Source organism: Neltuma alba, unplaced genomic scaffold (genome assembly GCF_004799145.2).
Source record: "Neltuma alba isolate B1F8T4 unplaced genomic scaffold, ASM479914v2 tig00011419_pilon, whole genome shotgun sequence".
NCBI lineage: Eukaryota > Viridiplantae > Streptophyta > Magnoliopsida > Fabales > Fabaceae > Neltuma > Neltuma alba.
The window spans coordinates 565,119-577,644 of record NW_021636103.1 but is presented as its reverse complement, the minus strand read 5'-3'; the positions used below and the strand labels follow the sequence as shown (position 1 = coordinate 577,644).

Genomic DNA, 12,526 nt, shown 5'->3' with positions numbered 1-12,526 from the left:
TGCTTACAATAAAATAATTCATCTTCTCCAAAAATATTTTTACTCTTATATTTTATAAATATATATACATGTAGTAATAATTAACTAATTAATTATATTAAGATCGGAGGCAGTATGTTGTTACAAAAACTAGTTGTGAAAAAATATTATGGGATTTTATGTTCAAAACTTTAAAGAAAATTAATATTTTTTTGTTAGCGAAAAAAGAAAAGTCATTTTTTTTCTAAACATATTTAATTTTATATTTTATAAATACATATACACATATTAATTATTTATTAATTATATTATCTTATATATTATTAATTATGTTGGTAAAAAAATATTATTAACAATTTTATTCCTTCAAATTAAAATATATTATAAAATCTATCTTTTGTTTAATTATCATATTAATTTATATTCTTTTTAATAATTTGCACATATAAAAAGTGCTTCTGATAACAACTATTTAAACACTTTCTTTTTATTAAAATCATTTTTTCATAAAATTTTTCTCTATAATCTATTTCTCAGAAGCTTTTCTCTAAACCATGTTTCATATTGGCATAGAGGGAAAAATTACTATTGGAGGAGGATAATGCCGAAATCTAGGAATTGTTGGATTGCGTATATAATGTTTTTGTGTGCTATAGTACAGGGTCGTATAATCACATGTAACTCTTTTGCCAGGTATATTACCGTATTGAACATTGTTATGACGATAATACCCCTCGAAAAATGCTCATCTTGATTATTCAAAAGCCAAAGCCGCATGGGCACAGGGGTAATTTTATAATGGTCCAATTCATTGCCGATCAAAACACCGGACTCCTCGTCCTCCATGGCTTCGTACGATTTGGAGCTCCAACTCAGGCAACTGCTCACAATATCCAATTCCAAGAAGCGACCTCTGCAATTCTTCTGGTGAGGGAATTCTCGTTGCTGAAGCAAAATTTATAGCTCTTTCGTTCATCATTGCGAGATTGAAGGTAGATTTTGCCGTTCAATTTTGATTTGCTTTCCTTTTCTTTCGGTTTTGTTGATTTAACTTCTAGGGTTTTGTTTCTTGGATTTGTGATTCTTTCCTAGTTGAGGAACGCAGTTTGTGATTTCTCTTCGTGGTTTAAGGTTGATTCAAACCCTAGGATTTCATTTGCTATGTGTCTTTTTTTTTTGGCTAAAAAAATTAATTGACCGTACTTATTAAACGGTGATGAAAGCAAGAGAGGAGAGGGCGTATCTGCATGCATGAAGTAGCTAGACCATATGCAACCGAACTTATATTGTTGATAGATTCATATTTAATTTTCTTTTGCTTTTTATGATAATTCTACTTGCAATAATTTTCACATATATGTGAGGGGAAAAACTGCTCGGGGTTTAGGTTGTATGAGAATTTTTAACCTTGGTGTCATTGCCTAATACGAGCAGATGATGATTTGAACTAAGTAAGTGAGCTTAAGAGCAAGGGAAGACGGGTTGGATGGGACAGGAGGAAGGATATTAGCTGCGCTGTGCATCTGATGTAACTGGATGACGCATGGAGAAAGTATTATTCAATTGGTATCGTGGGATTACTATCAAATATCAATGTTACATTTAGAAATAATTATATGAAGAAACGATAATTATTTGCATTTTCTTGTTTGAAAATTCTGATAGTGTTATGTTAAGTTGTCATGATTTCCTGTCTGATTTATAGGATAAGGTTGATTTTTTAAGTGGAGAGGGTTTAAGTTATTGCATTCTGCAGTTTGCACATAGTATGTCATTCATGAATCTTCAGGGTATTTTCTAGTCATAATAACATGGATTTTGCCTTGATTCATGTTTGAGCAGTTATTTCTATTTACAAATCTGTATATCATCTTGGTGTTTGATGAAATACTAAAATGCAACCTTTGTGACTTCTGTGAGACGAGCTTGCTTGCAATGCATCAACAGAGCACCATGTTGAGTCGCGTAGGATTGTCAAAATTTTTTCACTTGCTTACGGAGACACCTTTTTTCCCTCATTCTCACATGTTGGTGCCCACAGGTGTTAATCGCAATTGTTCTTAATTTAATTTTCTTCAGTTTTGAAAGATATCTGCATCTATAGCAAAAGGGTGCACGGTGGTAGATTTTTGCCATTTGAAGTACGGGGAAATATACAGCATCATTTAATTTGACCTTTTTTTTTCCTCTCTAAAGAAAAGCGGGGGAGAACAAACAAGTTTTTGCATATTTAAGAAGTATGTGGCAGCACCAACTGTCAACGAGATTGTTGAAGTCATTTAAAGAGTTTGATGTGGTGTGAAGTTTTATCGCATCATCAGCTGTGATGTTCAATTTTGTTCAAATAAAATTTTATTCTAGATATTGAGGTTGATTTTTTTTTTTGGTTGAGGGTGCATATGTGTGCGGAATATGACAACTTGCTGATGTCAGAATTGGATATGGTTACAAAGAGCAGGATGGGATGATATATATGAAATGATAATATTTTTTTAAATGAAAGATTTATTAAGCAGATTACCGTCATAACTATACTTTACAAAGACTCGGGGTTCCTTTTAATTGTAATCTTCACCTCATATTTTCGTCATCCATCTTGAAAACCTGTTATGACTTATGATAATGGTGGTACTGTAATTGTAGTTTTTTTTTAACATCTCTAAGTATATAAATTTTTGTGTGTTCTTTGATTGTTTTGATAATCTTTTCTTGTGGTATAATTGGCATGCATGCTGATTAAATCATGCCTTTTCTTATAGGAGAGAGGATGGGACTTAAAGTATCATTCTTATTAACCATGCGGATGAATTTTCTACTCTGTCTTAACAATACATTTTCTCTTTATATTTGAAAGAATTACTTTTCTGTGTCTCAGTGTATGGAGGTTAATTTTAATTTATGGTATGAATTTAATCCTTTCAGGTGTGTTGCCTGATTGTTCGGCGCTTTAGATTTGCACTTTATGTGCCATAGTAATATATCTTGGACATGCACTACTCTTTGCTCTGGATTCTTGTCTCAAAGGATGTGTGGAAACTAGTGCAATGGCAACATCTAGTAAGTTTGATGTATCTTCTAGTAGTCCTGATAGACCATTGTACACTGGGCAGCGTGGATCCCAGATAGCTGCTTCATTAGATAGATCAGGTAGCTTTCGTGAAAGCATGGAAAATCCAATTCTATCATCTCTGCCTAACATGTCACGAAGCAGTTCTTCAGTGACACAAGGGGATGTGACAAGCTTCTTTAAACATTTGCGATTCGATCCAAAGTTGGTAGCTGCAGAGCATAAGTCTAATCGTCAAGTGGATCTCAAACGACATGTCAATGTTGCTCTTGGGCTTCCACCTGATGAATCTTCACCTGGTTCCTCCAAAGGCAAACTAGTGGCCACCCCAGTCCCAGAAGAAATAAAGCGAGTAAAGGGTGGATTATCTGAAGGCTTGGTGAAGGCTAGGTATTTTTTTAATATCTTACTAGTTGCAAACTTATAGTAAAATAAGGCTGTTTAATGACATTTTGTTATTTGACAGGCAACGTATAAAGACCTTTAATGAAGCCTTATCTGTGTTCAACAAAGTTTTCCCAAGTATCCCTTCAAAGAAGAGATCTCGATCAGAATGCTTTTCTAATGATCGTTCTAGTGTCATGTTAAGTGATCGATCAGTCTTGGGACCAAGTGGAGGTAAGGCTGGAGTTCAAGGTCATGCTGTCACTGGTGGTTATGAACTTGAGCAGCAAAAGACAGAAGAGAGGACCAAGAATCTTGTTCCAAGCAAGCGCACTCGAACTTCTTTGGTTGATGTAAGGGTAAGTATCTTGGATTTTGCAGTTGCATGTTTGCTGGCTTCCCAAACTTATAATTTCATTCCTATTAGTGTCTGATTTTTTTGCTTCTCCAGTTTCTTACTATTTCAAGCAAGTACTGCGTGATTGTAACATATAATTAATGTACACTTCTGAGTGGCATGTTTGAAGCCGTGCTCCTTTTATACTGCTCTCCATATCTCTGTTCTATGTTATTTTCCTTTTCTAGAGTTGTGTTAGAACTTTTGCCCTGTTTTTCTGGTGGGGATGTAGTCTTTTATTTTTTAATTGTGCATCTATTTATGTAGTTTAAATACAATTATTAAATTTTGCATAACACTCTAGGAATTTGTTTCATGAACCTTAAATTTCTGTTATGCCTTTCTCACTGTTGTGATGAAATCCGAAATAAATTGAAGACTATGCTTTTCAGTCTTCATGATCTAATAATAACTGTTTGTAGTTTTCCTGATATTATGAAATAGCTTCAAAACTAATTCAGTATGCCTAGAGCCTGTGGGGAAAACTTAACATTTTTTTCTTTTTTGAATGTAGATGGATGTGCGGACTAGTTCTCTTGTCAGGCCATCTGGGACTGTAGATAGAGATAAGGACATGCTACGGCTTGCGAGTAGCAGTGCTGCTCAGGCTGAGGAACGAACTCTACCTCTTGGAGGAGATGGCTGGGAAAAGTCAAGAATGAAGAAGAAGCGTTCCTGCATCAAACCTGATGGTTCTCCTAGTGCAGCATTGACTAAACCTATTGATGCTTTCCAGGAATCTAAACAGGGAATACAACAGCGACTTGTTGCTGATACTCGGTCTAAATTGAGTAACGATTCCCATTCTTTTAGGTATGAATGCATTGAATATATGTATTTTTTCTTTACTCGGTAACTAGCGTGGTATTATTTTGACAAGCACTTCAATTATCATATTCATATTGGTTTTTGTTCTGTTCCTTAAGAATAGAGCGAGAACAATGTAAGAGGATGTATTGCTGATTGATGGTTTAAATCATGATTTATTATAATTGTTAGATATTAATTTTAAGTTGTGATCTCCACAGCCACACCTTTTAATGCAGATTCTAGGGCAAGAAATTTGTGTGTGTGGGGTTTATTATATACACATAGTACATATACATTGTATGTATGCATGGATGGATTTATGTATGGTATTACTGTATGGGTCCTGTTGAAGTTGTGCTACTTCCTGATTCTTACCTTTGTTTTCCTTGTATCATTTTATGAATTGTAATAAAATACTTTACTTTTGCTGGTGATATTTTCATTTGATCATATGTTTAAGGATGTGCAGGAGTTGCATTTTGGCACATAACTGTTGACTCTGTTGTTTGATATTTTTGGTCCATATGCAGTTACACTCACATGGAACGATAAGTAGTTCATATCAGTTTCTATGTCACCATATATAAAGTAGTAGTTAGTAATCAATGAATCAATAAATGGTCCATGAATCTTTTAAGAAGAAAAGGCTAGCAACCTGATGTTCTGAGAAGACAGTGAGTCCCATATAAAGGAAAATCTAGTCCATCACTTTTATGTTTACTTGCTAATGTCTAATGTAATAATAAAATGATTCTGTAATATCTTACAGGGATCATTTTGTTTTTGGAACTAAAACGAAAACAGATCAATGCTTGGTTCAATCTTAAAGTGTTAGGGAGGCCTGAGTATTGCTTTTATTGTAATGGGGCTAAGCAAATATGATTATGGATTTTTATTGCTTTTATTATGATTATATTCTACGTGTTCGCGTACAAGTATGCCTTACTGTGAATTTCTGTTGTATTTTGCTAACATAAGTTCAAGGTTGCACCATCTTCCAGTTCAATTTAAAACTGTCACTGGTGCTATGTTAAGCTAATGCTAGATAAAAATAAGGCCAAATCAAGGAAGTATTAGACAGTTTAAGATTTTCCTGTTCCATACAGGATTATTGTACTACTGTGATTAGTGATTGGTTGAACTTTCTGCCTCTTGTGGTTAGAATCCAATTATGGATGGTAATTAATGAAATGATATAAAGGAGACAACTCTAAGGAGTTTCCTACTCACACTAGAAAACGTGAAAAGCTTCTCTTCAAATACTGTGAAAAGCAAATATTGTTGTGGGGGACTTTGCTAGGTAGGTTATATGTAGATTTGAGGTTCATAACTTTGACTCCTCAGTAAAAGATATCATGTTAGAGTTTCTTGATTCCAGTTATTATTTTTAAATGATCAAGGCTGGGATTATAATGTATCTGTGGGGCTTTGTATAGGGGAGTTTCAAATGGAACTGTGGGAGCTGGAAAATCAGATGGCACCTCTCAACAGACTGGACTGGGTTTACGTGCCTCTACTCCTAGAAATGACCAAGATAATAGTTCTCTCATTAATGATAGGCGGGATCGTCCTATTAATTCTGACAAAGAAAGGCTTAACTTCAGAGCTGTTAACAAGTAAGTGCAAAATATGAATCACTACTTTTTTCCATGATCAATGCTTTTGGGAAGAAAATGCTTTTAACCGCGGCATTCAGGTTTCTTTTTCATGTTGCTTTCTATATTTTCTTGTTTTGGTGTAGTTGTTGCTTTCTTATGTTTCCATATGTGCGCCTTGCAAGGTATCCATTGATCTTTGTGACATATTCTATTATTAATCTCTAAATTCCATGCAATGCCTAGGACAACTGTTCGTGATGAGTTTAATTCAGCTAGCCCCACCTCAAATACGAAAATGCATACTTCTATTCGGGCTCCACGATCAGGCTCAGGGGTTGCCCCCAAACTGTCTCCAGCTGTCCCTAAAGCAGCTGTATCTAATGATTGGGAGTTGTCTCATTGTACCACCAAGCCCCCTGCTGGTGTCAGCCTGAGCAATCGCAAACGTGTGGCATCAGCGCGGTCATCTTCTCCACCTGTAGCCCACTGGGCTGCACAGAGACCACAAAAGAACTCCCGCACTGCCAGACGGACAAATTTCATGCCCATTGTTTCTAGTAATGATGATTCTCCTGCTTTGGATACAGGATCTGATGTGGCTGGTAATGACCTTGGGTTGGGATTTGCCAGGCGTTTAGCTGGCAATTCTCCCCAGCAAATTAAATTAAAAGGTGATCCTTTATCTTCAGCTGCTGCCTTATCTGAAAGTGAAGAGTCTGGGGTAGCTGAGATCAAATCAAAAGATAAAGGCTGGAAATCTGATGAAATAGATCAAAAACCTGGACAAGGTGTTCAAAAGGTTTCTAACTTGGTCCTGTCAACAAGAAAAAACAAGCTTGTGTCTGGGGAAGAACATGTTGATGGTGTTCGGAGACAAGGGAGGACAGGGAGGGGTTTTACTTCCACAGGATCTCTGATGCCTATTACATCTGAAAAACTTGGAAATGTGGGAACAGCAAAACAACTTCGAAGTGCAAGACTAGGCTTTGAGAAGAGTGAAAGGTCAGAAGCTTCTTATCTGGTTATCTGTAAATGTAAACTTGTTTGCTGATTTGGCAACTATCTGCTTCTGTGCTTTTTATGGAATTATTTGAACATGCGGATTAAAGTCTTACAAGCTTTTATATTTTAAAAAAATTATGCAGCAAGGCAGGCCGTCCCCCGACCAGGAAACTTTCAGATCGTAAGGCATACACACGTCAAAAACATGTTGCTATTAACACAGCAGCAGATTTTCTTGGTACTAGTGAAAGCTCTTCTGAAAGAATAATTGAATAAACCTCTTAATAATGCTTCTACTTCACAATTGACTTTTTCTTTCATTGATTTAGTTGGTTCAGATGATGGGCATGAAGAGCTGTTGGCTGCTGCAAATGGTGTTATTAACTCTGGTATGGATGGTTCTAGAATATCATTTTTATTTGATAGCCTAAATGTTTTCTCTGATGGAGGATTTTGTTGTTGCTGCAGCTCGTGCCTTTTCAAGTCCATTCTGGAGGCAGATGGAACCTTTCTTTGGTTGGATATCTGAGGAAGATATCACTTATTGGAAGCAAAAGGTACTGATTTCTGTTTTGAATGTTTCTGAGTGACGAACCTGTTGGTATTGCTATCATTCTTTGCAACATTTGTTGTATGATTTGGTATGTGTTCAGTATGGTCCTTGTCACACATAACTAAGCCATGGGCTTTTGAAAAAGCACAATTGAGCAGCGGTTCTGATATTTGCAGTGACATGATTTTAACCTATAAACTATTTTATGCATAAGTTTTTATTGAAGAGGAACATGATATCTGATCCCCCCATCCTGGGTAATAAGGTTTGTTTTAGTTCAATTGCATGATGTAATGACATCATAACTATTATACCTCTGGATGATTGTTTATTCTTCTGGTGATTGCAGATCTGTTCATAACTTTTTTTGGCTGTTTTTTTGCTAGTGATTCAAAATGAGAATTTTCCTTAATGTCATGTCATAAACGGTGATCTTTAGTTGATTTTTATATTTTTTTTTGTCCGACGTTGGATTTCTTTTTGTTTTATTGAAAAAAAATCTTATATTCTGATGCTGCATGCAGGACTGATGTTTACTGTGATATATTCTGCTTAATTTTTAAACATGTTCTATAATAGTTTGTGATAAAAATTGAACAAAATCATAGTCAAATGTGGATATAATTGCCTCTCTGTTTTCTTCTTCTTTGTTAAAGAGAAAGAGTGGCGTCTGGAATGGAAACATGAGCTGCACAGTTTGGCAAGTCTTTTTCCACACAAACATGGGCTCTCAAACTGAAAACAGATCTTAGTACTAATCATCCTGAAGCACCAACTGCTGTAGTAAAATTACTGAAACAAAATACGCAGTGCGAAAAAATTGTAAATGTTAAAGCAAGCTGAAGGCATCAGTTTTGCCACGTGACTCGTACAGCACGGCAACACTGATATTCCACTATTTTTTTTTTTTCGTTTAGCACATATAAATGATTAAAGCATAGTTGAATTGATCTAAAATGTCTAAAAATTTTGAGAGAAACTCAACAGAAGAACTTTCTTCTTTGTTTTCTTATTTTTTAATTTTAATACTTCATTTGTTCGCCAGGAAAATCATGAATCTAGTGCACCAGTGCCAACTCCAGTTTCTTCAAATATTGATGGCTGTGAAGCATTTGTTAATGGTTTTGCATTGATTGGTGGTGAAAGAGATGTTGGACTTGGCATTCAAAGTAATGCTGGAGTTGTTCCAGAACAATTACAGCTTGCTAAAGTAGATCATAATGTAATTCCCCTCTGTCAAAGGGTTATGGCCGCTCTTATCTCAGAGGAGGATTTTGGCAGTGGAAGTGAAGATTTCAGTTTTGATGCTTATGAATCTGAATATGAGCCAGATGGGGAGTTGGAACTGAGCAGTTTGGATCATCACTCAAGGGCAGATGCTCATTTTTCTTGCCATTCTGCTTATAATGGTCATAGGAAGACTGGGAAGCCAGAATATGATGAGACCGAATGCAATATGGCTCCTATTCCAACATCTGGGTTGAATGCAAGCTTTGGTAATTCTACAAATGGTTCACTTCAGGACAAAGCTTTACTTCCTAGTTTGACCTGTTCAGAATTGCAATATGACAACCTTGATATGAATGAAAGGCTTCTTTTAGAGCTTCAAAGCATTGGGGTTTTCCCAGAACCAGTGGTAAACTTACTTTCCCTATTGACTCATCTGTTTCTCTTTTCATTGTTCTGTCATGTGATCCTGTTGATAATCACTATATCACATATCAGATTCTGCTAAAGTGTGGGATTCTGATTTGCTCCGTACTTCTGTGAGAAGTTTGTTACATAATCATTATTATGATATTGATTTCCTTTTCTTTTTCAAGCCTGACATGTCACAGAAAGATGATGAAGGCATTTGTGGGGACATTGCTAAGTTAGAGGAGAATTACGAAGGACAGGTACTAACTGTCCTTTTTTGGTAATGGTGACGTGTCGTTAATTTTTCACAATTGTTTCCCAACTTTATTTAAATACATAAATTAGTTGTAGAATTGGAGATAGTTGATTAATAAATATTCCAAATTCAGAGAAGTTAATTTTTCTATGTAAATAATTTAGATTTGCTTTCTTATATTATAGGTGTCCAAGAAGAAATGCTTGCTGGACAGATTAATGAAGTCTGCCTCAGTGACAAAAGAACTTCAAAAGAAGTAATTGCACAGCCAATTATATGCTGATTATTTGATTTAATGTTTGGGTCTTGCTCTGAGTGGAAATATAATATTGTGTATAACAGGGAATTTGAACAGAATGCTCTGGACAAACTTGTTGTCATGGCTTATGAGAAGTACACGGTAATGTCTTTGACATTCACTGCTCTCTATATATTGAAATTAGGTCTTGTGGCTGAGTAGATGGACATCTTTGTTTTGCAGGCATGTCGGGGTCCCGGTACCTCAAGCGGGAAAAGTTCAAGTAACAAAATGGCGAAGCAAGCAGCATTGGCATTTGTTAAACGAACTTTGGAACGATGCCATCAATTTGAAGATACAGGGAAAAGCTGCTTTAGCGAGCCTTTATTCATGGATATGTTCCTTGCTGCATCTTCCCAGTTCAGTACTGTTCAACAAGTAGATGGCAGGGAGGGTGAACTCTCAAGACTATACCCTTCCCTTTCTCTGGAAGCAAGAACAGGTGTCTTCATTGTCTTTTGGATTGGATGCTCTAAGAAAATTGTTTCTTCTATCAAGGAGAGTCTGTTGTGACCATTTTAGGCTGCCTGCTCTGATAGCTTTACTTTTATATGCTATTTTTGGTCCTGTCCGTTGTTATATCTTGTTTTCTTTCTTGCCTGCGTAGAGGTCAATATCTTATTCTAACGTCTTTCTCTTTCTGCAGCTTCAATTGGTTCACAACAGAGCCCTTCACAATTTAGTCAGAACATGGATAATCATGATTTCAATTCATCAGATGCACTTAATACATCTGAACAAACAAGTGGGAAGGAAGATCTCTGGTCGAACAGGGTGAAGAAGAGGGAATTGCCGCTTGATGATGTTGGTGGTTCTACGATTACTTCAATTACCCCACCGGGCATTGGAAATTCTCTATCAATCAGTGCAAAAGGAAAGAGGAGTGAGAGAGACAGAGATGGAAAAGGACACAGCAGGGATGTACGAAATGGATCTACCAAAGTTGGTAGACCAGCACTATCCAGTGCCAAGGGAGAAAGGAAATCTAAAACAAAGCCCAAGCAGAAAGCAACTCAACATTCTGTTTCTGTCAATGGTCTTGTTGGCAAGCTATCAGAGCAATCACAACCAGCATTGCCTTCCGTTTCAAAGTTGAATGAAACGTCAGATAGAAATGCCAAGGAAAAAGATGAATATGGTATGGGTGTAATGGATGATCCTGAGCCAATTGATTTGTCCCATCTTCAGTTGCCTGGAATGGATGTACTTGGTGATGATCTTGGTGGCCAAGGCCAGGAGGATCTTAGTTCATGGTTTAATATAGATGAAGATGGATTACAAGATGAGGATTTTGTGGGCCTTGAAATTCCAATGGATGACCTTGCAGACTTGAATATAAGGGTTTGAAGCTGCTCTCTTTGTATAGTCCTGTTCATTATACCAAATGACAAAGGAAACAAAGTAATTTTAAGAAACGACTAGTTACATGGGATGGTTTTATGGCTATCCTGTCCACAATTAAGTTATATAGATTCTTTGGTAGAAGACTCCTCCCCAAGTTGCTTGAGTGACTTTTCCAGCTGTTTCAGATTTTGCTCGTGTTAAAGTTTGTGACTTCCACTGTAAAGATCTTTTTGTTCAAAGTTCAAGTTAGTATCCCTAGCGATTATATCCTAGCAAACACTGTCCTGTTTGTAGCTCTTACGAATCAGAGAACAAGGCCTCTTGTACATACATTTAATATTTCTAATAAAATCACCTTTTCATTTGCTGAAATAAAACCTGGCTATCCACTTCCCCCCCCCCCCCAAAAAAAAAAAACCCAAAGCCTCCAGAAAAAGTCTTTTGTATTTTGCAGGACACGTGTCCCTCATAGTGCAATTGAAAGCTGTTCACTGCAGGAGTTACATCCAGAAGTTTATCCAGATTATCTCTGGGGGATGAGGAATGATCTGTGTGACTATGTTACATCAGATAATGCTCTTCACACTTTGTCAATCTGCTGCCTTGGTTTTTCTACTTCAGATGTATGTAACAATCTGATGTAGTGAAACCATTTGAAGGGAATCAGAATTACAATATAACCTGAGCTTGTAATATAATCTGTACAGAAAAGCTCATACCTGGTTGCAGGAACATCTCATATTCTTTTAGTTCGTTTTGACTTAAGCTATTCTTCTGTTGGACGAATTCTTTTGTCTGACAATTGCAGGAACATTTTGTTTGGGACAAATCTCCAATGATTTTACAAGGTCTGAGAAACTGAATACGCATCAAAGTCTTTCTCTGGAAACCATCGAGTTGCAGATTCCTTTCATGCATGGAGTTAAGCTTTGGATTATTGCAGGTCTGTCTTACTTGCATCTCTCTTATAACTTAAAGAATGTTTTCTTTTGATCATCTTTTTCCCTTGGAGTTTGTATATGTTATGTCCTCAGGAGATAGACAATGCTATGATTTTGTGTTAAAATTCCTGTGGAACATGTAGCTTGTACTATTGATTTACTTCCTTAAGCCTGCCTTTTGTTGAAATTCTATGCGAATTCAAGATTGGTTGGTTGTTTTATAGACTATTGGTGCTGTTATTGTATGTGATTATTTATG

General features: G+C 36.2%; 1 protein-coding gene across 2 annotated transcripts; it reads left to right on the top strand.

Annotated features, from left to right (window-relative positions):
* The first annotated feature begins 835 nt into the window (after positions 1-835).
* Positions 836-11,703, top strand: LOC114713134 (uncharacterized). Of its 2 annotated transcripts, XM_028897722.1 has the most exons (16): positions 842-971; positions 1,414-1,574; positions 2,902-3,436; positions 3,513-3,789; positions 4,342-4,640; positions 6,074-6,253; positions 6,479-7,237; positions 7,381-7,475; positions 7,567-7,626; positions 7,706-7,794; positions 8,836-9,426; positions 9,614-9,688; positions 9,870-9,940; positions 10,027-10,084; positions 10,166-10,424; positions 10,629-11,703. In XM_028897722.1, exons 3-16 carry the CDS (start codon positions 3,024-3,026, stop codon positions 11,327-11,329), a joined length of 3,927 nt encoding a protein of 1,308 aa, XP_028753555.1. In that variant the 5' UTR covers positions 842-971; positions 1,414-1,574; positions 2,902-3,023; the 3' UTR covers positions 11,330-11,703. The 2 variants fall into 2 exon arrangements, with proteins under 2 accessions (XP_028753554.1, XP_028753555.1); XM_028897721.1 differs by lacking the exon at positions 1,414-1,574 and having other exon boundaries at positions 836-971; positions 4,342-4,642; positions 6,073-6,253.
* The last annotated feature ends 823 nt before the right edge of the window (positions 11,704-12,526 follow it).